At 43.7% G+C, this 26,571-nt stretch overlaps 2 protein-coding genes and 1 non-coding gene across 12 annotated transcripts in view; 1 reads left to right on the top strand and 2 right to left on the bottom strand.

The window, feature by feature from the left end:
• The window catches only part of LOC110493465 (RNA binding protein fox-1 homolog 2), a 39,198-nt gene extending 17,108 nt beyond the window's left edge, over positions 1 to 22,090 (top strand). For 3 of the 10 annotated variants that reach the window (XM_021567753.2, XM_021567759.2, XM_021567760.2), the window contains 11 exons: positions 5,368 to 5,577; positions 5,733 to 5,897; positions 6,255 to 6,308; positions 6,494 to 6,586; positions 13,360 to 13,450; positions 13,621 to 13,704; positions 15,788 to 15,959; positions 16,359 to 16,401; positions 18,267 to 18,358; positions 18,610 to 18,685; positions 18,840 to 22,090. In XM_021567753.2, the coding sequence (XP_021423428.1) occupies positions 5,368 to 5,577; positions 5,733 to 5,897; positions 6,255 to 6,308; positions 6,494 to 6,586; positions 13,360 to 13,450; positions 13,621 to 13,704; positions 15,788 to 15,959; positions 16,359 to 16,401; positions 18,267 to 18,358; positions 18,610 to 18,685; positions 18,840 to 18,884 (1,125 nt within the window). In that variant the 3' untranslated portion in view covers positions 18,885 to 22,090. Of the gene's footprint in view, positions 1 to 5,367; positions 5,578 to 5,732; positions 5,898 to 6,254; positions 6,309 to 6,493; positions 6,587 to 13,359; positions 13,451 to 13,620; positions 13,705 to 15,787; positions 15,960 to 16,358; positions 17,173 to 18,266; positions 18,359 to 18,609; positions 18,686 to 18,839 lie in introns of those variants that run through there. The other 7 variants (XR_002469149.2, XM_021567754.2, XM_021567756.2 and 4 more) reach the window with 7 other exon arrangements.
• Positions 4,398 to 4,473, bottom strand: trnaa-ugc. Its single transcript has one exon. It is a non-coding gene; the product is annotated as a tRNA-Ala (tRNA).
• Positions 22,091 to 24,244: 2,154 nt separating the features above from the next.
• LOC110493466 (retinal cone rhodopsin-sensitive cGMP 3',5'-cyclic phosphodiesterase subunit gamma-like) lies at positions 24,245 to 24,713 on the bottom strand. Its single transcript, XM_021567761.2, has 2 exons — positions 24,610 to 24,713; positions 24,245 to 24,362 (listed from the first exon to the last, which is right to left on the bottom strand). Exons 1-2 carry the CDS (start codon positions 24,711 to 24,713, stop codon positions 24,245 to 24,247), a joined length of 222 nt encoding a protein of 73 aa, XP_021423436.1.
• Between the last annotated feature and the right edge of the window lie 1,858 nt (positions 24,714 to 26,571).

Raw genomic sequence — 26,571 nt, forward strand, 5'->3', positions numbered from 1 at the left:
TGCATGGCTTTCCACCCAATCGTCAGTCAGAAGCGTCGGTAAATAGGAAATCAACACTGGAATACTGCGCTGCACTAGGAGAGGGACAGAGATGGGAGCCTTTGAAGATAGAATCTGTATTATAATATGCTGTGTGAGCTTTGCTGTACCGTATTGTCATGGCATCTGTTCTCTTGCCCTGGGCCTCTAGTGCTCACAGATACGTTTGCTGGCTACATTTGTACTCTGGCTTCTCAATTCATGCGTCGTAGCATTTATGTTTATATGCAGTGCATATGGACGGGAATATTTGTTCCTGCAAATCTGGAGAACGGGGAAAGGGATGTGTACGTGTGTGAGAATAAGGATATAGGATTTGTTTAGGATGACCGTGTAAGTACAGGCCTCTAGCCTGCACTGTCCTCGGGATCTGAGTAAGCCTCGACATGTTTGCGAATAGGAGGGAGGAGAGAGGGAATAGGAGGGAGGAGAGAGGGAATAGGAGGGAGAAGAGCAAATGGGGGTAAAGAAATTCTGCAGCTGTCTGTATACGTATCCCTCTATGCTCTGAGCGAAAGGGACAGGTGCCCCAAGAACAGTTGTCCCAAGAACAGTTGTCTCGCTCTTGTCTCACTTTCTGCTGGTCTCTCTCGGTCTTGCTTTCTTTCATTTCAACCAATACCCTCACTCTCTTATCTCTCTGAGAGACTCTCTCTCTCTCTCACTCACACACACACACACACACACACACACACACACACAAACTTTGTTGAAGGTCAAGACTCTCGTGTGTGTCAGACTATCGTCATCATTATATTTGAGGGATGACTCCGTGGTCCCACCATGTGTTCCACCAGTGTCTGACTGACTACCCTGGTTAGTGCTCTGCCTGCATACATGCGTTGGCCTGTACACTTCTTTCAGCAGTACCTTTGAATCCTGCTCCCTTTACTATTTGACCTCTTTTCCCTGTGCCTCTCCCTGGGGCCCTAGCAGCTGTTATCTCAATGTTTTCCTTTAAAATATTAAGAGCCCCAGAAAGAGGGGGATGGGATGGAGAGAGGGGAAACAGGAGAATGTACATTGAAATTAAAGGTGAAAGACAGCCTTTTGTCTTTACAGGAAGGCCCATAGCAGTCATAGTTGTTCCTAAAGGATAGATTATACACAGATGGACTGATAGAGAAATGGATAAGGGAGATAGATGGGTGTAGACATATAATCTAGACAGTGAGATGGATAGCTCACTGGATAAAGCTAGTTTGTTGCGTGATGTAATAGAATTCTGAATCGCTGACATTGCAGTTCTGTGGATCCAAAGTTGCAATTCACTTGAAAGGGGGATTTTTTTGTTTGTTTGTGGAGAAGCACAGTAAATTATAGCTTCTGTTTTAAGGTGTACTTTTACTACAGAGCTCTTTGTGCAAATAGGGATAGCCTAGCACTGGGAGGAGAAAGGGTTGGAGAAATATTTGCAGAGCCCCACCCAAGCGTGTGCCCTAAGGCATGGGAGAGACGCCTACCTGGCTCACCACACACACACACAAACAAACTATGGAGGTCAAAAGCTCTTGACATTTTTCAAAGGCCTACAGTACTGGTGATTTATGATTCTGCCCCCTTTCTTCAAAATGGTATATTAGTGGTGTTGCTATGACGACCATTCATTGATCGAGGTGGGTGTGAAGTGTCACTAGGAAGTGTAACAACTTTGCACAGGCCCACATGGGCGTGAAGCATACACAATGTCCTGAGCCGTGCTTCAAATGTAATAATAATGGATTATTTAATGGGTCCAGTTAACACTGCAAAACCGCTCTACTATTGGGATTGTGGAAGTCGTATTTGCCGTGGTCCATTTTGAATGTTCATTTGTGTCCACTCTATGGCAGCGCTAAACTCATATGCTTTTGAAAACTAATGATGCACTTTCCAAAGGAGGGCAGGATGTGAAATCCCAACAGGCCTTGCTCCAACCGCTCAGTGCACGGTGTGATTGACAGTACAACGGTCATCTAGGCACTAGCTTATGTACACACATGAACACGTTGGCCATGGGAAAGCCAGAGTCAGATTGGTATTGAGCTCTCCGTGTCCTCTGAACAAGACGAACTAGTTCCATGGTCACTGACAATGTGTTGGAAGAGGAACGTCATATGTAGTGTCAATAGACTCCTGTTTGTGTGTTCACCTGTGTCTGGGGTCTGCGTGCGTCGTTGCATGGTTGACTAGCGGTACGGTAAAGCAATATTGACCGACAGATATTGTCAACCATGTCTGTCTTGAATGTGTACCTTTCATAAAGAGTTGCACCGGAGCCCAACAGACCATTAATACCAGACACAATACAGGAGCGATGACAGAGAACGTGGTGTACACGTGATAATCTGGAGCATGCATAAGACCCTACAAGGAAATGGATGTTTGGGCGGAGTGAGAGGGGCTTCATGACAAGCAGACATGTTACCCTATAAGGAGATGTGGAGTGGGAGGAGTTTACGGGGCGAGCTAATGTTCTGTTGCTATGAGGCTGCCTGGCAGTGAGGTTGACTGGGGGGGGGGGGGGGGGGGGGGGGTGGATGCAAGGGTCCCGTCTGGATTTAATGAAGCGTTAAAAAAAAAAAAAAGGGGTGGAGTTGAGGGGGAGGACAGGGAGAACAGCAGCAGCAGGAGGAGAGCGAGTGGGAGGGAGGAGAGTGATGGGGAGAGGGGGCGGCCTAGGAGGATGGAATTATTTAACAAGGAAGGAAGGGAAGGGTTTCTTCTACAGTTCTCTATGGTAGGAATGTATAGATAGCTGGTAAACGTGCCAAGAATTTAATAAATTGTGTTTTGAATTGTATACTGTTAAGTTCCGTGTCTAATGTACTGACAACAGAACTGCACCTTTCAATTCCTGCATCATCTACAGTTCAGTAGTGTCCATTGAATGCCACCTACCCCTATTCTTCATACACTCCAATTCTTTAGAATTAGGCTGTAGACTTATGCCATACACCCATTAGACAAAGAGGTCTCTGATAAGTCATTATTCATGTCAAAAGGCCTAGATGTGGCCTGGTTAGCTGTGGTTATCTGCGCACACAGTGACACTGCTGCAGTCAGACAGGGCAGAGGAGTCCATTTTCTAACATGCCAGGCTCCTCAAACACACTAGCTAGCCGGCGCTAACTGACCCGAAAGTAAATCAGCTGCAGCTACTGCCTCTGAATCACAGGCTCCGCTGAGCTGACGGCATAGGCTTACACAACCAGGGACACACACACACGCGCGTTTACAAATGTTGTACTGACAAGATGCGTGACACATATCTGTCTACAGGACACCCCACATCAGAGTGACAATATCTCTCCTTCTCACCGTCCCGCTCTTTCTCCATCCATCCCTCTCTCAGACATCCCTCTCTCAGCCATCCCTCTCTCAGCCATCCCTCTCTTCATTACGCTATGTATGTATTCAGCAGATGCTCTTACCCAGAGAGAATGACAAAGCAACTTAGTCTAAATCACATAACAAGGTGATCCTGACAGACCAGGAGACCATTCCAGTTGATGCCCACAGGGCTCTGGTCAAAATAAGTGCACTATACAGGGAACAGGGCTCCATTTGGGAGATACCCATGGTGTGCAGTATACAGGGAACAGGGCTCCATTTGGGAGATACCCATGGTGTGCAGTATGCACTATACAGGGAACAGGGCTCCATTTGGGAGATACCCATGGTGTGCAGTATCAGGCCTGTGTGGAAAATGGAACATGAATATTCTATTTGAAAGGTCACGCAGTCGTTCAGCTAAAATGGAAGGCTCAAGGTTGCTCTATTTTTCTGTGTTTCGGTTTGGCAGAATTGAAAAACAAAGCAAGGGAATAGAATGGGATGTTATTTGCCAATATTTTAGCTTCAAGGCTTTTTCCAAGTCTACAAAGAACAACCCACAGTTAGAAACATGTACAGTGGGAAAGGGGCTTGGGGGTTGCCCTTTTTTTTATTAAATTAATTTTTCTGTTCTATAAGAATCAAAATGACCCAGGCTTGCCCAGCGTCCCCAGCTTGTCACAGGTGCAAGGCAGTGAAAGGTCAGGCGCTTAAACAGATGGCACACACACACACACACAAACTCTGTCCTAACACTCCCTCAGGGACTCTGGATGTATTGTACCACACAGCAGGGAAATGCTTCACCCCATCACACACACAGACAGATGTTGTGTTTTAGATAACACACCATTATTGCTATATCAGCTGATGCTTGTCATTACCTATAGACAACGTCACAAAAATTGTCAGCTAGCTAGCAAGAATGACAAGACGCTGACATTCTGATAGTTTTCTTGTTATTGATTTGACATTGAAGTCATTCAGCAGACGCTCTTATCGAGAGCGTCTGCTGAATGTAGTGGGCGCATACATTTTCGTACTGGTCCCCCGTGGGAATCGAACCCACAACCCTGGCGTTGCAAGCTCCATGCTCTACTAACTGAGCCACATGGGACCACGGCTGTGATATCATGTCTCGTTTTGACTCATTTCATGTGAATGCTAATATGGCACAACATTTGCTTGCTAGCTAACCTACAACTAACAATGTATTTGAGAGACAACAAGAGCTCATTGTGCAAATGTATTTGTTTTCAATAAACATTTGGAGACTATATATAGTTATATGTTGTCAGCAATCTAAGCCAACCCCGTTTTCTAGCAGTCTGATATAGTAAATGAATGAAACCCGTTGAATCTAGTATTTCATGGATCAGTAGCAGGACTTTTCTGTCAGTCTTTCCCTCTCCATATCCCATCCCCCTTTCCTCTCCTCTTGTCTCTCCGTCATCTCTTTCAGCACTCTCACCATTTCCATTTAGGGTAGCGATGCCCCTCTGCCAATAAGCTAGGAATGCACTGTTGTGTGTGTGTGTGTGTGTGTGTGTGTTTATGAGAGTATTTCGGGTAGTTGTGGGCATTAGATTATAGCACAGCCGTTATCCAACAGTCAGCCTTTGAGTGTTTAGGCTTGTGGGCGTTTGCGTGTCCGAGTTAGTGTGTTGAGGTAGGTATGTGTCTTATCTGTCTGTGTGTGGGCGTCGGCATCTATTGTGCTGCTTCTCTGTGTGGAAGCTGCTGACCCCCTCAATAATAGATGGGCCTGTAGTGAATATTTAATGGACAACAGCACGCACACACACACACCGGGGGGATGGAAATATAATATCCGTGCCTGTAAGCCTTTTAAACTGAACCTCTTGGGAAAGTGGTCTTACCCCTAGTGATGTTCTCTCAGGCTCTCTGTCGGTAAAGGAATACGGTGGAGTATAGCCAGCCAGTTACTTAAGACCACTCACCTCTCTCTTCCTCCTCTCACGCTCGCTCGCTCTCTCTCTCTCTCACCCTCAGGGCTCTCAGGATGCAGCAGGTGGTCAAGAGGGTCTCGTCCCCCCATCCTTCTCCGCCTTCCCCCCTCCTCCCCCTCCGCCCCCCCAGAACGGCTTGGCCCTGGAGTACGGGGCCAGTCTGTACGCCGCAGGGGCCATCCAGGGGTCGGTGGAGGCCGGACAGGCAGGCCTTAACACCCCGACAATTGTCCCAAACAGTTTAACCACCCACGTGAGTTTTTTTTATTTGCACAAACTTTACAAGCGAGTTTGTTTCACGCTGTGAATGAGGGAGTAAGTGTCTATTAAATCCTCTCTCTCTCTCTGTCTCTTTGTCTGTCTGCCTCTCTCTTTCTTTTTCTTTCTTTCACTCTTTCTTTCTCATAGCAGTCAGATGTGTCGTCACAGATTGATACCCAGTTGGTGTGTACAGGAGGAGGTGGTGGCGGGGGGTCCGTAGGGGACGACTCAGAGAAGGGGACCCCCAAACGCCTCCACGTCTCCAATATTCCCTTCCGCTTCAGAGACCCTGACCTGCGGCAGATGTTTGGGGTACGAGACCAGGAATATTGTCCTTATTCCCCATCCACAACCCTGACATTCTAGATTAGTTAGTGATTAAAGGAGCAATCTGCGACTCCTACATCCATTTTAGGACTTTTAAATGAGTGTTTTAGTAAAGCTTCCTTAACACGGAGCAGGAAAAAGTGCCTCTCTTAATTCTCTGCTCTAAGAGGAATAGAACTGATCATTAAAATGTTCAGCATGATTTCTGCTAGTTTATATGTCCGGTACAATACTGCCGCCTTGTGTTCAATTTTTGTATTTCATTTTCAATGCAGTAGTTTACAGTGCCATGCTTATTGATGCTGCCCCCCCCCCCCCCCCCCCCCCGCATTTTTTCTACAGCAATTTGGAAAGATCCTCGACGTAGAGATCATATTCAACGAGAGAGGATCGAAGGTATGACATGTACACATCAAAACGCCAAACCTGTTCATTTTAAGTTACATTACATAACACTCTGCACAGAATGGACATAGCTTACGCACATTTCTTCATATCCCTTATCCTTCTCTAATATTCCAACCCTCTTGTTTTCTCTCCATCCCCTTCTGTTTCCATCCTCCACCCCATTCCCTCTCTAGGGGTTTGGCTTTGTGACGTTTGAGACGAGCGCAGATGCTGAGAAGGCCAGAGCTGCTCTCCACGGAACTCTGGTGGAAGGACGCAAGGTTGAGGTAATTTACCCCTCCAAGAACGGTGGCCATTTTGATTTCCGTCTTTGTCTCATGTTCAGCAGTGAAATGAGGTCCGGTTGGCTTAATATGCTCCTCCATCTCCAGTTGAACTGTCTCAAATGGTTTCGGAGAGTCTGTTTGTGTTTAGTGTTATAATAACCCCCTTCCAGCATGGTGCGGTGGTGCCTCACAGAAAGATCGATGCGCACGATGTCTTGGTTTTACATCACTTCCTGTTTCGCGCACTGTCCATTTGCACATTTTGATCTTCAGCTTTATGGGTCTGCCTGGATTGCAAAGCATGCTGGGTGGTTTGGCAACAAAATGGTCTGGGAACAGTGTTTTCACGTGACACCTTTACACACTGTGCCTCTGGATGCTGCTTATGACACGGCATGCGAGAGGGCGTCTTGTTTTCTCTGCTGCACCCCTTCTTTAGATCCATCATCACCATCACTTCCACGATCAGAATCCGGGCTTTATTGGTGTTCACTATTTTAGAGGGGACGTTCTCCCTCTCTTCCTTATTTTCTTCTTCTGGCAAACAACCATGCTTGCTTGTGTTTGTGAGAGATTCTCTTGCATGGGCTACCAATCGTGTTTCAGAAGACCGGTCAGGTGATGTGACATAAAAGATTGCCGCCTTTTCTTTCCCCTACATTCCGATACCTGTGTGCTTGATTGTGAGTCAGTGCACAGTATTGAAGTAATTTTGATTACGTTGCTGTATGTTGACATTGCTGCATGCATTAGGTTGTTGGCAGGTATTGCTATGAGACTGCCCTGAGGGAGTGTGGTGAAGTGTTTGATCTGCTGCTTATAGATTCACTGGTGATTTTGGGGGTCTATATATCACTCATTAAATAAAGGCAACCTGCACCTCATACCCTCACTTGCATCCCCCTTTTCCAAGAGTAATAATACCTGGTGTAATGGGAATGAGTTCTGCTGCGATGCCTCTGTTTTTCTTTGTCAGCATGACTTGGAAGATCTTGGAAGGAAAACCACCTCATGCTCTGCCATCGCTTTGGCTCTTGGTTTTAGATTCATGCTCCGTTTTGAGCTCTTCTGCATGCTCTCAACTGTTATGCACTCCTCTGCTGTGTGAATGTGGGCCTAAACGTGTGGGTGAGAAAGAGAAATACGGGGGGAAGAGGGGGAGAGAGAGCGATGGAGAGAGTGAAGAGTGACGATGATACGGCTGTCTTCTTCTCCTTTCCCCCCTTTTCTGTTCTGCTCCATCTCTTTCTCCACTCTTTCTCTGTCTTCATGCCGGTCGGTCTGTCTATCCTTGTTTGTCTCTCTCCCCGTATATCAACCTGTGTTTGTTTGTGACCCTCAACACCTGTCCATATTAGGCTTGGGCGATATCCAGATTTTCATACCGTCCTACCTGCCATCCCAGGATTTACGGTATTACCGGCATAGCCCACAAGGGGCACTAAAAACCACAAGTAAAAGCCCGTTGGGCGTCTATTACTAGAATGCTAACAACAAACTATTTGCAAAGACCGGCAAATCCGGCTCATAAAGTTATACAATCATAGCTAGTAGCTACCGAATGTCATTTTTGTTGCGTCTGGACTTGTACAAGCGAAGGTGAACTAGAGAAATTGTGCAAATGAACAAAGTTGTGATGCATGCTTTTCTGAAAGAAGATCCAGCATGTGTACATCCAGCAGAGGTGAGAAGAACGGAGGAGGAAAAAACCTGCTAGTAAGGAAGCACAGGGGAAACATGGCAGATAACCAAGAGCCCTTTGACTTCTCACACACGGCAGGAAGCCGTGATAAGATATCTGATGGCAAACATTTCGCAGTGATTTGTATGAGTGTAACTTCATCGCCTCGTGCGGCGCACACCAGTGATTGGCCGATAGATATACAACGCTGTGGTCTCACCAGCTCCCGGCTGTCTCCTGTTGTGCCATTTGCCAGAGGTGGGACCAAGTCATTGTTTTACAAGTCACAAGTAAGTCTCAAGTCTTGGCGCTCAACTCCCAAGTCGAGACAGGCAAGTCCAATTCAAGTCTAAAGTCTTTAGCGCTGAGTTTCGAGTCCTAAACAAGTCCTAATGTGCTCACACCAAATGTAATACCATTTCATATTTTTAACGAGTAGTAGTTAGTATATTACATTTACGCAAATCATGAATGCTTTAAAAAATAACTATTTATTACGTTCTAAATAAACGTTATATTTCCATGGAAATACATGGGTAGCCCCCCCCCCCCCCCCCCTTTAGTGATCGCTATCGGACGACGTAAGCTTGTATACAATCACCCAACCTTGTTTTAGGAACATCAGCCAGGATTTAGGCTAACTGCCTAGCCAGTTGTAGCTCAATCTTGGGGGCAATGACACTGTTCCCGCACTGACTGACTGTGTGGAGGCTCATTGATTTAATGTTACGTTAGCCTACATGCTACACTAGTAAAGTAATAAATATATAGCTGTCGGCTATATTAGCCACGACTTACCGTTCTTTGTGCAGCTTCAAATGTCGAACAAAGTTGGAAATTGTTGCGCCTCCGTCTGTAATTTTCTTCCCGCATGTTTTGCGAGTTGCAATACGTTTTTTGTTGATACAGCGTCGTCTTTATATCTGAAAATAATAATTTGGGGTATCATCTTTCCAAGGGCTCCATCTGAATTCACCCGGCGACATTCCTCTGCACTGCCGTGCACAACTTTTTCTCAGCTGGCACAATTTGATTGGCTGCTGTCCGATTCAAACTGTAATCCGTTAAATGAAGAGTTGATGCGCTGCACATTTTTTTTTTTTCAATAGCATTATTTTTCATATTTGGGCTTGGGGAGGCTTGGGTCGAGTCATAAGGCTCAAGTCCAAGTCAAGACGAGAGTCATTGGTGGTGAAGTCAAAGTCGAGTTGCAAGTCATCATATTTGTGACTCGAATCCAAGTCATGTGACTCAAGTCCACACCTCTGCCATTTACAAACAAACACTTGACTGGCTCAACGGTTCTAGGGAACTGCGGTAAACGGCGAACAGATTGCACAAGTTGACTGCAGGTATTAACTTTAAAAAGTTACTACAAATATTCAAATTTATTGAAAAAGCATCCTGTGGCTTTTCCAAATACCCTAGTATATGGTATAAATGGTATACTGCCCAAGCCAAGTCGATATACCCCTCTCTCCGTCTGTCCGTTCTCCTTTGTAAGTGTACTCCAATACAGTATTTTGTTATGTGCGGTGTTATCTATTACTTCTTTCAACATTAATGAATTACTTTACTTATTACACCCTGGGAAAAGTAATTAGTTACACTAATCGTTATTACCTTTGTTACACCCCAAAACGTTGCGCTTCCTCACTCAATGTAAACAATGTTAACGTTACCCTACGTAGGCCTATGCACCAACACAATTAGCCTAATAATGACCGACACAATATCTACTGAGGATAAGGGCAGCATTTCCTCTACTACATACCCAGCTACATGCTGGTTCAGCTCTCCCTGGGTCACAGCCTGTCCTCCTGAACCATTAGGATGAGGTAGGCCCACAGTCATCTTCAGCAGCAGGGTCAGGTGTTTTTCACCTGGGCAGAGTTTACATTTTACTGTGTTATTCTTGTCATCTTGTCCTACCAAATTAAAGTAATGGGAGTACTTCCACGCTGGGAAAGTAAGTGTTTTAGACGCTTCTGCCATTTTTCCATCGCCCTCACTTAAGCAGTTAGTAGTAGTGTGTGCATGCATAAACAGGAACCTGGTGAGAGGACATTTTTTAAATGTTTTATATATATATATATATATATATATATATATATATATTGCGCCAACAGAGGGAATAATAATCTCACACATTCATTTGGATCAATAAGTGTAATAGGAAGGGAATGATAACAAAAATAACTAATATTATTACTGCAATTTGAACAGTAACTCTGATATATTACTCGTTACCACAAAAAGTATTATTACTGTAGCACGTTACTTTATAAGGCGTTACCCCCAACACTGGTTATGTGTTGAAAAGTTCAGCGACTTCTCCCTGACCCATAGGCTTCTAGATTGATCCCTCAACTGTCCCCCTCTGTCTCCCATATGTGAATGGCTGTATCTGCTCATATGTATTGGGTATTTGTAGTAGTTACATCAATAGAGGGCCGTTTTATGTCAAAAGGTGACCAATCACTCATGACATCACTTCCTCTGTGTACCTCAGGGTGGGGGTGGTTGCTTTTCATCACCTCATTGGTTGTTTTTGTTTTGGTTAATTTCTTATTATATTTTCTCTATTTCCCCCTGATGATTTCTGTGTTGTCAGTCTCCACGGTAACCGCTCGCGTGTCCTCACACCGTTTCCCCAGCAATGGTAAGTTGTGTACACATGGCATCATTTTTGAATGACCCCCCACCCCCCTTCCGCCAAATAAAGATAAAGTGCACCCTATACACACACAAAAATACAATAAAAGTGTCCATGACCCGGCAGGGTTTGATCGAAAGGATCTGATTGGCTCATCCTGTGATTTGATTGTGGAGCTGGCGAATAAAATGCTGATTAGAAAAACCAATGGCATTTGACCACCGCATGGCCTTCCAGACTCTTTCTGTAACATTAAGATAAGCTGATATAAAACGCATCTACAAGTGCAACTGACTACCACTTTATGCATTAATTCCATTCACCACTCTAACTGCATTCAAACATTAATTCTAGAGCTATTGACTTCCTGCATGGTTGACTATCTCTTGTCGTCTGTATCATATAGTGCCACTGTCATCATCTCTGTTATGTATAAGCTACCTTTCTTTAGTGAATACCAAACGGTAGATTGTTTTGATTCAACAGCATTTTGTTTGGTACACTAGTAGTGGGTTGGCATGATAAAGCATGAACGCGTTGTTGTAGAAGTCAGTCTTGGTAACTAGACAGTAGGTTTTGTGCGCTGGCTATAGTTGTCGATGTAGAAGGGCAAAGTAGTCTATTCTTCACATTAAAACGAAGGTAAAATGACACTGTGTACAAGCTAAGGATATGCAACTGATATAGATTATATAAAATACTTCAAACTAGTTACCAATGGAGACCACCGCTAGAGAGATCATCTTGAAACCATCATCAGTATCACATCTGACTCTCAATAGGATTGAATTTAATTAGATTATGTGCCCAGACTTTTTTTTTATTTTGTCCGCGAGCAGTTTCTTTTTAAAAATGTTGAGCAATGGTTTGGTTTTGGATGGTGTGTTATATTGGTGTCTGCTTCTAGTTATTTGTCGTGCGACACCGAATTGCAATGCCTGACAGTGTTTCACGGTCATGGTTTGATTTGGTTTTTTGAGGAATGACATTTGCATCCCCCCCCCCCATCCTCTATCTCTTTATTCTGTCCTCTCTGTCTCATCCCTCTCTGTCCCAGCTCATGTATTGGATCTTATATGTAGGCAAACGGTTAGACGTTTTTTCTTTTGTTTTGATTCGTTTGTTCCGCATCTTGGTATTTTTTTATTTTTTTTTGTTCATGAGAAAAATAATTTTCTCTCTCACTCTCTTCACCTCCCATCATTTATGTGTTCCCGTGTCTTTTAATGTGGACTGGCTATTCTTCCTGCATCCCGCTCTCTCTTCTCCCCCTCTCTCTCTCTCTGTATGATGTGTGTGACTTGATTGGGAGGGCTGCCAGAATGTTTTTGATTGGTCTATATATACTGCATCTGATGCTTGCTGATTGGCTGGTTTGGCTCACCTTCTGGTCATGTGATGCGCTCTTGATTGACTGGCTGCGTGTAATCTGTGTGACCTGTTCAAGTGATGAAACGTTTTGCATCGTGTTCAACAGAAGCTTACTTCACCCTCTCTTTTCTCTCTTTTTAAAAGTAGCAATGCCTGGAATGGTCTTGGATTTCTTTTGAATGCCTTAATCTGAAATGTATTTTTTATTTTTGTTCAGTCTGTGTGTGTGTCCATGGTTAAATTATTGTGAATACTCACACGTTCCTAGTTTTTTTTTTATCCTTCAAAAGAATGCATGGATCAATCAATTACCATCACTTTACATCAGACAAATGAACCTCTTATCCAAGTTTAGACACTACTGTCACTTTTTAAATTCATAGGGCTCACAGTAGCAGATAAATGTTGACAAGTACAAACATAGTGTTTTTTTTTTTACTAATCTCAATTTATTTGCGTTAGTTACATATGTATTAATAATCTGAGTTAGTAAAGTCATAGCCAGTTCTAAGAGTATTGACGCACTCAAATTTCAAATATCTATGGCCTATTTGTTCCGGTAGTACTGAAGGTTATGTTGGTGCCTGTACTGTGTGGTTTGGGCATAGAAATAGAATGAATAGAACGGATGTCCCCATTAAAGCCAGTGATGGCATATTGGGTGGTCTGTCGGCCATTGCGTGTGTACCCATAAGACCAAAGCAGTAAGTAAAAGAAGTGTACCCATCAATCTGTGCTGTGATTAAAAAAAACTGACATCACAAAAAATACAGTACATTGCATGAGCCACATCACTATTTATTTGAATGAACAGTCTACACTATCATGGAAATTATTACTTCACAGTACCAGATATTGTTAGTGTACCCTTGAGTTTAACCGTCAGTTTTCCAGGTTTAGAGGTTCCACGCCTGTTCTATTCACTCTGTTTCTATGGTTTTGGGTATACAGGAGGATGTTTGTGCATGTTGTTTGTGCATGGAGCAGGCAAGGGTGTTTGTCCCTCAGGTCCGGTGTCACACCTCGTCGTGTTGTCTTGACCTCTGACCTCTCTCTGACACCCAGGTCAACAACGCCACAGCCAGGGTGATGACCAATAAGAAAATGGTCACCCCATATTCTAATGGAGGAGAGGGGCTCGCCGCTCTACCTTATGGTAAAGATAATATTGCTGGTTATAACTGCTGAATATGACCAACACATTAGTAGCAATGTAGTTGCATGTGATTACGTCAGTGTAATTGCATAGTATGTTTAACTTGTTGAGATATAGATGTCGAGTGTTACTCATATTTCTTATCCTCTTTTTCCTCAAATTTACATTAGGGCTACTAAATGCCAACTCCCCTACAGCCGGGTGGAAGTTGAGTCCAATGGTTGGAGCCATGTACAGTCCCGAGCTCTATACAGGTGAGATGCTAATAACATTGTTAGACTAATTTCATCAACACAGCTGATGCTAACATTGTTAACTTAAGTCTTCATTTCATCAGTATAGGTGAGATGCTAACATTGTTAGCTTAAGTCTTCATTTCATCAGTATAGGTGAGATGCTAACATTGTTAGCTTACAGTGTCTAAGGAAAGTATTCAGACCTCTTGACTTTCTCCACATTTTGTTACGTTGCTTTTTAAATTATCCAGCAATCTATGCACAATATCCCATAATAACATCACAATACCCCATAATATCAAAGGCAAACAGGTTGTTAGACATTTCTGCAAATGTATTAAAAATAAGTATTCAGACCCTTTGCTATGAGACTCAAAATTGAGCTGCGGTGCATGCTGTTTCCATTGATCATCTTAGATGTTTCTACAACTTGGAGTCCACCTGTGGCAATTTCAATTGATTGGACATTATTTGGAAAGGCACACACCTGTCTGTATAAGGTCCCACAGTTGACCGTGCATGTCAGAGCAAAAACCAAACCATGAGGTCGACGCTATTGTCTGTAGAGCTCCGAGACAGGATTGTGTCGAGGCACAGATCAGGGGAAGGGTACGAAAACATGTCTGCAGCAATGAAGGTCTCCAAGAACACAGTGGCCTCCATCATTCTCCAAGACTCTTCCTAGAGCTGGCCGCCCGGCCAAACTGAGAAATCGGGGGGAGAAAGGCTTTGGTCAGGGAGGTGACCAAGAACCCGATGGTCACTCTGACAGAGCTCTAGCATCTCTGCAGCATTCCACCAATCAGGCCTTTATGGTAGAGTGGCCAGACAGAAGATACTCCTCAGTAAAAGGCACATGACAGCCCGCTTGGCACCCAAAGACTCTCAGACCCTGAGAAACAAGATTCTCTGGTCTGATGAAACCAAGATTGAACCCTTTGGCCTGAATGCCAAACATCACGTCTGGAGGAAACCTGGCACCATTCCTACGGTGAAGCATGGTGGTGGCATCATGCTGTGGGGATGTTTTTCAGCAGCAGGGACTGGGAGACTAGTCAGGATCGAGGGAAAGATGAACGGCGCAAAGTACAGAGATCCTTGATGAAAACTTGCTCCAGAGCGCTCAGGACAGCCAAGACAATGCAGGATTGGCTTTGGGACAAGTCTCTGAATGTCCTTGAGTGGCCCAGCCAGAGCCCGGACTTGAGCCCGATCGAACATCTCTGGAGAGACCTGAAAATGGCTGTGCAGCAATGATCCCCATCCAACCTGACAGAGCTTGAGAGCATCTGCAGAGAAGAATAGGAAACTCCCCAAATACAGGTGTGCCAAGCTTGTGGGGTCGTACCCAAGAAGACTTGATGCTGTAATCACCGCCAAAGGTGCTTCAGCAGAGTACTGAATAAAGGGTCTGAATACATATGTAAATGTCATATTTCAGCAAATGAAGCTGTTTTTGCTTTGTCATTATTGGGTATTGTGTGTAGATTGATGAGGGAGAAAAAACAATTTCATACATTTTAGAATAAGGCTGTAACTTAACAAAATGTGGAAAAGGTCAAGGGGTCTGAATACTTTCTGAAGGCACTGTACGTTCTCATTTCATCAGAATAGGTGAGCTGCTAACATTGTTAGCTTAAGTTCTCATTTCATCAGAATAGGTGAGCTGCTAACATTGTTAGCTTAAGTTCTCATTTCATCAATATTGGTGAGCTGCTAACATTGTTAGCTTAAGTTCTCATTTCATCAATATAGGTGAGCTGCTAACATTGTTAGCTTAAGTTCTCATTTCATCAGTATAGGTGAGCTGCTAATATTGTTAGCTTAAGTTCTCATTTCATCAGTATAGGTGAGCTGCTAACATTGTTAGCTTAAGTCCTCATTTCATCAGAATAGGAGATTGGTGAGATGTTGATATGACTAGCTTTAGCCCGAATGTATTCCTTTATATTAGGACACTTCACCCCACAAAGGATCTCCATCATAATCAAAATAGCCTGTTTCCCTTTTCTGTAGACTGTTTGTTATTTTCGGTAGGCTGTTATTCGATAGGCTGTTCTTTTGTGTAGACTAACTCTTTGTTCTTTTTTGCCTCTCTCTGATTTCTCTGGCCTGTCTCTCTCAGTCCCTGGCTTCCCGTACCCTGCGGCGGCTGCACAGGCTGCCACAGCGGCGGCGACCTTCAGGGGCGCCCACCTCCGGGGTCGTGGCCGGCCGGTCTACGGTGCTGTCAGGGCAGCCCTACCCCAGCAAGCTATACCTACATACCCAGGGTAGGTGTTACTCAATAAAACACACACTTTTACTGCATGGTGTGTTATAACAAATACACGTAATTGTGTTAGTTTGGTGCTGCGCTGAAATATCATTTCTTTGTCTGAACATGAGATAATATTGCAGTCTACTGCGCAGTGGTCACAATCACTCCAATATGACTTGTAACGGGCTACGTTTGGCCAAACAAGAGAAGTGGTATTTTATCTCGCACGTTGCACGTGTGTGTATACTAATCGCCCGCCCCTTTTCTCTCCTCTCTTTTACACCCTCTTCTTTATTCTGCTCCTCCTCACAACTTGTATTTCCTTCCACTCCTCAATCACCATCCATCACTTCTCTTCAATCCATCGCTCTCTTTCTGGTCTTTCCTCTCCTCCCCTCTCTCTCTCTCTCAGTGTGATGTATCAGGAAGGGTTTTACGGTGCAGCAGACCTCTATGTAAGTATACCTCTCTCCTTTGCGCTTTCGCTCTCATTCTCTCCTTTCCCCTCCCTCCGTCGGAGTGTGTGAGCGTGTGTGCATGGACCAAATCCACAGAGCTGTGTATATGTGGGTGATGTAGTAAACTTTACAATTAAACACACGTTTAAAAAAAAAAAAAAGTTTTATTCAGTCAATTATTTTAATTAGGCAGATCAATAACAGCTGTTACACACACACGGCACACATTTTGTTCTTGGTGAATCATATTGCTATATGAAGTGGTGCATGCCATGTGCAATGTCCAATCTTCCAGGATCTATACTACACACCCTCATAGTTCTATACATTCATGAATAGACTGCTCTATGCATCGTTTGCCTGCGTGTGGACTGTGATTGTGTGTGTGTGTGTGTGTGGTACCAGGTTGACCATAGCTGTTCTCTGTTCTCTCTGTAGAATAGTGTTTCAGGACATTAGTGGCAGATTGCCCCAGGTAGGGTCCCATCATCACGTCACTGTGTGATCAGCCAGTGTGCATCCATCCTATTACTATGCGTTCCACTGACTGACTGACTGCTACTGGTGTTTTATTGACCATCCCAGATTGAAATGCCTCTTTATTTCTGTTTCTATTACTAACTCACTGGATTCTGACATGGGTGGAGTTGCAGAACGGGGGAGAAAGGGAATCGTTATAACACGAATGACAATATTACCTTCTAAAGGAATTAGACACAACATGATGGACATTCTAAAGTTTTGTTCAGTTAAAAAAAAAAAAAAAAAGTACAATAAATCTCATATACAGATGAAAACAAACTAGGATTTTGCCATGATTCTTATGCAGTCTTTATAACGCCCACCCTTAGATATGAAGTATAGCCAAAATGAGAGGTACACTTTGCCAGTAATGGCTGACATGGTTTCTGAAAGTTGAGGCTGAGTAGCTTAAAGACAGAGGATCTCCAGGATCTGAGGATCAACACAGGTCCACAGACTCTCAGGGACATGGATATTCATCTTAATGAGTCGTTCTGACCCCTTCCTGGTATCTCCCTATATCTGTTCCACCTGTGGCATGCTAACTGAATCAATGTTGGCATGCAGACACACTTATACCCCTCTTCCCCATTATCCTCCTCTCTTCTCTCTCTGTATCCTCCTCTTCCTATCCCCTCCCTCACCCCAGCAGATGTGTGTGTTACTGAATACTGGGACTTGGTCCTGTAATGATCTATAGGTTAGAATGCAGTGGTGTGTTGCCAAGGAGACGGCCTCCTCTGTTGAGTTTGGGGTGCATGCAGTCCGGCGTCAGTGATTTGGTTGTGACCATGTGAGTGTGTGTGTGTCCCCTCCCCCTTAATTGTATTGGCTGGCCGTCTTCTGTGTGTTCATCATCCGTTTTTCCCTATTAAAGGAATAATGATCCTGATCACCTGTTTATTCACCCCCCCCCCCTTTCTTTAACGGTGTGTTTTTGATGGGAAGGAGGAGATTTCACACCTGAGGTTATGCACACTTTCTCCCGTCTGTCTCTCCCCCATCTCCAACAGGACATCAATTATCAGATGAATTGAATGTAGAAAAGTTGCGACACACTTGATGCAGGGCCTATATCATTGCCACAAACCGAGGCCCTAGTGTTCTTTTGTTGGTCATGGAGGGAGACCGACACGGGGAAAAGGCCTCTGCTACATTCTCTGAATGCCATGTTGCACCAGATGACCTGTTGTTGCTGCTTGTGTTAGTCTCTCTCCTTTTTCTGCTGTTATAAAGGAACATGGCTTCACTCTCATTCATTCCTGGGGTATTGTGTGAGGGAGTTGATAAAAATGGACTAACAACCGTGTTCTCGCTGTCTCCGTCCCTTCCTTCTTTAGGGTGGCTATGCTGCGTATCGCTATGCTCAGCCGACTGCGGTAGCCAGTCCTGCAGGAGCAGCGGCTGCCGCAGCTGCTGCCTACAGTGATGGGTGAGTGATAGACACAAGATATTACACAAAATAAAGCAGTAGCACACCGTCCTATGACTATATCATAGTATATAACATATCATATATCATATATATATCATAACATATATTAACACTGTACTATGACTATATATAGGTAACATATATTAACATATTCAAATGAAAAGTAGTGGGCCTACTTCACTTTCTATTCTGGAACATGTTTGGTTGCACAGCTGTGGGTTTGTAATGTACTCATCTCTGGTGTCCAGCTACGGACGGGTGTACACGACAGACCCTTACCACGCTGCACTAAACCCTGCTGCAGCCTACGGTGTAGGAGCTATGGTAAGAACGCTTGTCTATTTACATTACTATCCACAACAAAGAAAAGATCATAGAATTAGATTGTCCATTCTAGTAATTCTACTTCTATGGTAAGATCTAGCCAATCACTAACCCACTAACTGCCATCTTACCACCTCTCCTCTGTCTCTACCAGGCCACACTGTACAGGGGAGGCTACAGTAGATTTGCACCCTACTAAAGATAACCACATTTCTCAGGAGCGCTCTCATCCTGTTTGAACAATCTATAAAAGAGCTCCCTCTGCTGTCCAGGATGGAGATTGCAACACGTTGACGCAAGTTTGTCGCCTACCATGGAAACATTTATATTTCAAAATCTCCTGCTGTCCACTCTTTTTTCGCTTCAAACAAAAATATGAATGCCGTTTTAAAGACTGGTAGAAAGCCTTGACAAAGAAGAAAATAGAAAAAAAACGTGTATTTGAACCAAATGGCCGCTTGTTTCCATTGCACGGCTGTATTATAGTCCCCCTGTTTCTCCCTCTCGACACTCTCAGCAGCACAAGACACAGAATGGTCGCCCCCAGCTAGCGTACCTCCAGAGTCATGTAACTGGTGTCCGGGCCGTTAACTGAACACTGAGACAAACCCCCTACCACACGTATAACAGCCAAGGTGTAATGTGGCATGTACTATACACAACTCATACATCAAGAATGGAGGTGGAGTCTAGTTATGGAAGACAGAACTGTGACTGCCAGTGTCTGCATGTCTTTGGAGCCTGAATGAGCGAGAAACCACAGCAACCAAGCACCAGAAGCATTTTGGAACAGAAAGACAATTTGCAAACAAAGTGGAGGATGTGACTCCATGTTTCCTCTTGTGGGGTGAAGGAGTATGAGAGAGGAAATGACATCATCATTGCAGAGAGAGAGAGGGGGATGGACTGATGTTTTTTTAACACTATTAGAAATGACTCACTTCAAACTGAGCAGTAAAAGGATTATCATAGATGTTCCTTACCTCAAGTTTTCTCAGTCCGTGAAAATGGCGAACCTTTAAAAATTTAATTGTTACAATTATGCAAATAAATTAGTTAGAGAAAAAAAGTTACCAAATTATTATTATTATTATTATTGCTGATTTATAGCGTTGTCTTTATTGCGTTAATATTGTTAGTTTCAGTGGTTCTCTGAGCACACCTCCACACACATTTTCCACTTCCCTAGAAACGAGGTCTAGGGGCTAGGACTACAGTGTAGATAATATCTATGTCATTCACTACAGTATAGATAATATCTGTGTCATTCACTACAGTGGGCAACACTACACGTCCCCTCTACATAACACAATATTATACTAAACTTCCAGTGCACAACATCATATTCTCACAATACTTCACGCTATACACAAATCACTCAGAACTATATAATATTTCATCACTGCTATCGAGGTACCGGCTGGCTTTTTTTTATTGCATTGTGAATGTTAGGCTGAGACATATATCATTGAAACAACCAGAACCTAGTGTCCTCGAATAAACTTATTCAGTTATATTTCTTTGAAAAGTTATGATAGAGATGTATTATTTGGCTATATGATTGCTTTCCCTAACTTGTTCTGTCTTTTTAGAAGAGCAGGTAAACATCAAGTACAGTCTTCCTGAGAATAGCTACGTTGGTAATAGATAGTGAGATTCTGTCAACAGGCGTTGAAAGAGGGACACCATCAATATGAAAAATGTTTAATGCAAAATACCATACTATTGTGCATATTTCTATATCCTTATACTCTATTTCCAAATGTGGTTGTTTTTGCCTCTTTTTTTTTGTTCCAAAGATTTGTAGAAAAGCACACTTTTAGTCATGTGTATGATAAATATATTATCGTTCTTGTGGTTATTATTATAAGTGCGGTCTTTTTATTTGTTGCATTAGCTCTTTATATTGTTTTCTATTGGTAAATGTTGTTGTTCCTCCTAAAGTAAGGTGACATTTTCATTTCCTCCAAGATTAGTTGAAATCTGATTTTTTTCCCCTCCTGTGTTGTTTTCTTGGGCAGAGGGGAATGGACTCTTTAGTAGTTTCAAAGAGGGAGGGAACCATAGAGGTATGCCACTATGACGTCAGCCTATCTAGTGTTCTATATCTATGGCGTGAACAAAACGGGAAAGCATGTAAAACTAAACTACCAAACTAATTTCCCCCCAAAAGATAGGGAAAGGCTGAAATGTTTGGGTCTCACAATTTATTCCAATTCCAAAGTTTACAGTAAAAAAGAATACGTTGGAATGAATAGTGGCCTGACAAGCACTTCTTCTGACCTGGTGAAGTAATCTAGTCACTCTGTCGTAGACAAAGACTCCTAACATTTCAGTGCTGAAATTTAGTCAGTTGAGGTTTAAAACGGATGTGAAGAGCGTAGCGCTCGTGTGCTGTCTTGGTTAAAGGGCATGCGGTTTTGAATGATCCAAGTATACAAAAGGTTGTAAGTGTTATCGTTTGGTTTGTACAATGGTAAATGTTTCATAGCAGTTTTACAAAGAAAATGTTATGTGGGGCATGAACTAATTACTATGAAACAATATTTCAAAATGCTGCAGTCATTGTTTATTTTGAAATGTTTGCTCTATTTTTCATTTTATCTTCGGTTTTCTGGCTGTGTGTACCACTCTTAGTGTGAACTTAATCTAAGACATCAACAGGGGTCAAACTCTTCTCTGGTCATTTGACTTTATTATCATGTATTGCAAAAATGGACTGAAATATGAATAACTGAAAAGATACAGCCAAAGAGTTATTTATGCCCTATTTCTATGGTTACCAAATTGAGAAACGCAGAGCAAAGTGGATAAATGATTGACAACCTATTGAACCAATCAACATGGGCAACTAGCATGATGTCGTTCTCCAGGAAGTAGAGTTTGAGACCCCTGACCTAAATGTTTTGCATGATTTTGATCCTGTCTTTTGAGATCAGACTCCCAACAGCGTTCGGTTGCAGTAGTCATCTTTTACCACTAAACTCCATTGAGAATGCTAGGCAGCTAGCCCTTTTTTATGCTTAGGATGCTAGTGTAGCAGAGAAGAGCACAGTGCTGTTTGTCAAAGACTCAGGCCCAGTGATGGGCAAAACAAAATGGCCGCCACAACGAGGCAAGAACACAATGGCAACGTTCTAATTTCCATACCGGCATATTACTTTGAATTCATACCTTGATACAGTGCTTCATACTAAGTAGTACACTTGTGTGGATATTGGAACAGAGCCATGGAGTAGGCTCCTTGTAGTATATTATACAGTGAGGTGGTTCTTAATCACTATAGGTTTCAAATAGAAGTGACTGTCCTTTTGTGAATCTCTTCCCCTCTGTCATGTTTATCCCTTGGCTGCCATTATGCTATTTTGTTAGTGAATGTCCATATAAAATCTTTTATATCAAATATTTTGTTGTGGTTTGTGACTCTTGTTATTTTGGTGTCCAATTTCAAATCAAATGTTATGTCACATGCGCTGAATACAACAGGTGTAGTAGACCTTCCTTACAGTGAAATGCTTACTTACGAGCCCTTAACACTTTCTGTTCTTAAAACTGCATTGTTGGTTAAGTAAAAAATAATTAAAGAGAAGCAGTAAAATAACAGGCTATATACAGGGGGTAGGGGTACAGAGTCAATGTGCGGGGGCACCGGTTAATTGAGGTAATGTATACATGTAGGTAGAGTTAGTGACAATGCATAGATAATAAACAGCAGTGTAAAACAGAGGGGGGGGGGGGGGGGGGGTGCAAATATTCTGGGTAGCCATTTGATTAGCTGTTCAGGAGTCTTATGGCTTGGAGGTAGAAGCTCTTAAGAAGCCTTTTGGACCTAGACTTGGTGCTCCGGGACCGCTTGCTGTGCCGTAGTAGAGAGAACAGTCTATGACTAGGGTGGCTGGAGTCTTTGACAATTTTTTTTAGGGCCTTCCTCTGACACCGCCTGGTATAGAGGTCCTGGATGGCAGGAAGCTTGTCCCCAGTGATGTACTGGGCCGTTCGCACTACCCTCTGTAGTGCCTTGCGGTCGGAGGCCGAGCAGTTGCCTTACCAGGCAAAGATGCAACCAGTCAGGATTCTGTCGAATGTTGCAGCTGTAGAACCTTTTGAGGATCTGAGGACCCATGCCTTTCAGTCTCCTGAGGGGGAGTAGGCTTTGTCGTGCTCACTTCACAACTGTCTTGGTGTGCTTGGACCATGATAGTTTGTTGATGTGGACACCAAGGAACTTGAAGCTCTCAATCTGCTCCACTACAGCCCAGTCGATTAGAACGGGGGAATGCTGGTCCTCCTTTTCCTGTAGTCCACAATCATCTCCTTTTGTCTTGATGACGTTGAGGGAGAGGTTGTTGGCCTAGCACCACCCGGCCAGGTCTCTGACCTCCCTACAGACTGTCTCATCATTGTCGGTGATCAGGCCTACCACCGTTGTGTCATTGACAAACTTAATGGTGATGTTGGAGTCGTGCCTGGCCATGCAGTCATGAGTGAACAAGGGAGTACAGGAGGGGACTGAGCAATTTCCTATGTTGTCCTGTGTTTTAATGTGTGTTTGAGTCGCTGGCGGTTGTATTTTGTGCTATTGAGGATCCAAGATAAGAAATACATTTGAATTGATTGCTTCTGATGAAGTATTGCCTAAGTACCAGGAGAAGTAGCTGTTTTTCAATTGGTTATTCTTCATATAATTCAAGAGGGTTCATATGTGATTGACACATTGCAAGAGTGATCGGCTATCAAATGAACAGTCAAATTATACAGACATTTGACATTCACTGTAAAAAAAAAAATGGATTGATTTTATTTTGTACATAAATATATATTTCTGTATATAAAAAGTGCTTTCAAGGAGAGCAGGTGCAGGTTGAGAAAATAGTCAGGCGGGAGGAAACCAACTATGGTTGAGATATGAACAACGCTTAATCAAACCCTCTTTAATAACATTGTAAATGTAGTCCAGCTTCTCTCAGGAAGTGCACCAGTGAAACTGTAGTAGTAGTGTCAGAAGTAAGCTTCACTGACATGACCATTTATTTACCTACCAGACCGCAGAAAGCGAATGCACATCGCTATTATACATTACATGTCTTATTCATATAACTTGAGTGCCATTTGACTTCAGTTGTTAGGACTTTGCTTAGCTGGTCGTTTACGTGAGATTTCTACAGGAGGACAGTGGCAGGATGAGGTTTGGTATTATGTGTCTTCAGTTTAAAGCTGGTATGTGTATATTTCCCAAGTATCACTGTGTGTTTGTGCGACTTCACCAATTCTCTCAGGGTCGGTGGTGCACCCGAGTACGCCCGGCTCTCAGGGTCGGTAGTGCACCCGAGTACGCCCGGCTCTCAGGGTCGGTAGTGCACCCGAGTACGCCCGGCTCTTAAACAACGAGCTGATGTCAAAGTGGAAGCGCCTTGTACAAAATGGCATAACAAAACAACAAGAATCAGTTCAGAGTACTGGACTCCCTGACCTCAGGGTCCAGAAAGAAGGAGGAGAGGGGGAGTGAAGGAAAGAGAAGTGGAGGGGGTGGTCGAGGGGAGGGAAGGAGGGGTAGGGCATCTAAACAATTCCATATTTCGCCAGGTCACTGAGTTCCATGTCACCGAAAGCTTCCCATGGGCAGACCACTGTGATGTCTGTGCCGAGACCCTCCATGCCGGGGATGTCGTCACCGAATCTGGTGAGAGAGGAGAGAGAGGGAGAAGTTCCATGAGCTAAAGGGATAGAGACACAGCAGACGAGGGTTGTGGTGGTAAAGTTGAGTTCGAGAGAAAGATGTATTGAAGTGTGTTGGTACTGTATAAAAGGAGTTGCATTTGATATGTAAGGATGGATGCTTGTTATGCTAGAAGGCGTATGCGCAATTAGTTTTCATTGTTGTAGTAGAGTTATATTTGTGTGTTCTAAGGGAGTTTCCAACTCACCCCTTCTGGCCAGGCTTGGGTGCCTTGCTCTTGAAGGTACGGGTAGTCCTCTGCTTGAATTTAGGGGGGGCCTTCTTTTCAGCAGCAGTTGCAACGTCTGCCATTTCTGTTGGTTACTGAGAGCGAGAGGGAGGAAAGAGGGTCAATAAGGTAGCTGGGAAATACGTAACTGAATAACAGTAGTAAATCCCATCAAGATATCAGTCAGGAGTAGATTATCGGTTTCTTTAACTCCATCGGTCTTATCCTCAATCTGTCTTAATCCAAACCCCTTTCCCTAATACCTAGTTATTACCAACCCCTCCCTCTCTCTGTCCCGTTGCACCCCAAGAGTGATAATCCCTCTAAAATAACCCTGAGCGGTCTATGTTGATCCAATCATACCAGATTAGATCTGGCACCAAGGCCAAAATAGTACTGTACTAACCAAGGCCAAAATAGTACCAAAGCTACTTGTTAGCGTTACAATCTGTAGTTCGGCTGAGGTCACTTCAACCAGAACATTGTGTAACTAGAAGGTTCTTTGAGACCTTTGAAACCAGTAGTAGCCTATCCCAGTCTTCCATTTCAACTGCACTCTATACAATGTTTATTTCTACAGTAGAATACATTGCACACAGATGCTTTTGAGAGTTCATTGTCCATGCAAGCAATACTCTGCACCCAAACACGTTTTATTCCACCACTCTAGACATGCATCCTGTACAGGTGTTATGGTATTATGTTGTCAAGTCAACAGCCAATCAACATCTCTCCCACATCACATTCCATAGCTGCTCTACTGATCTGCATGTGTTCCTTATATAGTGTCCTGGTATTGCCTATTTGTCTGCTGACCTCCTAGTGTCCTGGTATTGTCTATTGATCTGCTGGTCTCCTCCTAGTGTCCTGGTATTGTCTACTGGTCTCCTCCTAGTGTCCTGTTATTGCCTATTGGTCTGCTTGTCTCCTCCTAGTGTCCTGGTATTGCCTATTGGTCTGCTGGTCTCCTCCTAGTGTCCTGGTATTGCCTATTGGTCTACTGGTCTCCTCCTAGTGTCCTGGTATTGCCTATTGGTCTGCTGGTCTCCTCCTAGTGTCCTGGTATTGATGATTGGTCTGCTGGTCTCCTAGTGTCCTGGTATTGCCTATTGGTCTGCTGGTCTCCTCCTAGTGTCCTGGTATTGATGATTGGTCTGCTGGTCTCCTCCTAGTGTCCTGGTATTGCCTATTGGTTTACTGGTCTCCTCCTAGTGTCCTGGTATTGCCTATTGGTCTGCTTGTCTCCTCCTAGTGCCCTGGTATTGATGATTGGTCTGCTGGTCTCCTCCTAGTGTCCTGGTATTGCCTATTGGTCTGCTGGTCTCCTCCTAGTGTCCTGGTATTGCCTATTGGTCTGCTTGTCTCCTCCTAGTGTCCTGGTATTGATGATTGGTCTGCTGGTCTCCTCCTAGTGTCCTGGTATTGCCTATTGGTTTGCTGGTCTCCTCCTAGTGTCCTGGTATTGATGATTGGTCTGCTGGTCTCCTCCTAGTGTCCTGGTATTGCCTATTGGTCTGCTGGTCTCCTCCTGGTGTCCTGGTATTGTCTACTGGTCTCCCCCTAGTGTCCTCCAGCACAATTCAATTCCCTGTCTATCAGTGTGTTGAATGAAAAGCTCCAGCCTCTCTATTAGACTCTGCTCTCATCCTCAAGAGTCAGTTGTGTGAGCTGTCTCAAGTCTACAGCACACAAGTCTACCACAAGAGGCTGTTGAGGGGAGGATGGCTCATAATAATGGCTGGAATGGAGTGACGGGAATGGTATCAAACACATGAGAACCATGTGTTTGATGAGTTTGATATTTCATTTATTCCGTTCCAACTATGAGCCCGTCCTCCCCAATTAAGGTGACAATTAAGGTGACACCAACCTCCTGTGAAGTCCACAAAGGTCCTTCTCCAGAGCCAGCACTAAAGCAAGTGCATTGAACGCTACCCAGTC

Source organism: Oncorhynchus mykiss, chromosome 17 (genome assembly GCF_013265735.2).
Source record: "Oncorhynchus mykiss isolate Arlee chromosome 17, USDA_OmykA_1.1, whole genome shotgun sequence".
Lineage (NCBI taxonomy): Eukaryota > Metazoa > Chordata > Actinopteri > Salmoniformes > Salmonidae > Oncorhynchus > Oncorhynchus mykiss.

What these genes read in the sequence shown, in the direction of transcription:
- LOC110493466 (XM_021567761.2), bottom strand. Translation starts at nt 24,713, where the DNA reads ATGGCAGACGTTGCAACTGCTGCTGAAAAGAAGGCCCCCCCTAAATTC. An exon ending in CCCAAGCCTGGCCAGAAGGG is followed by an intron (nt 24,363 to 24,609) that starts GTGAGTTGGAAA and finishes CTCTCTCACCAG; the next exon opens with ATTCGGTGACGACATCCCCG.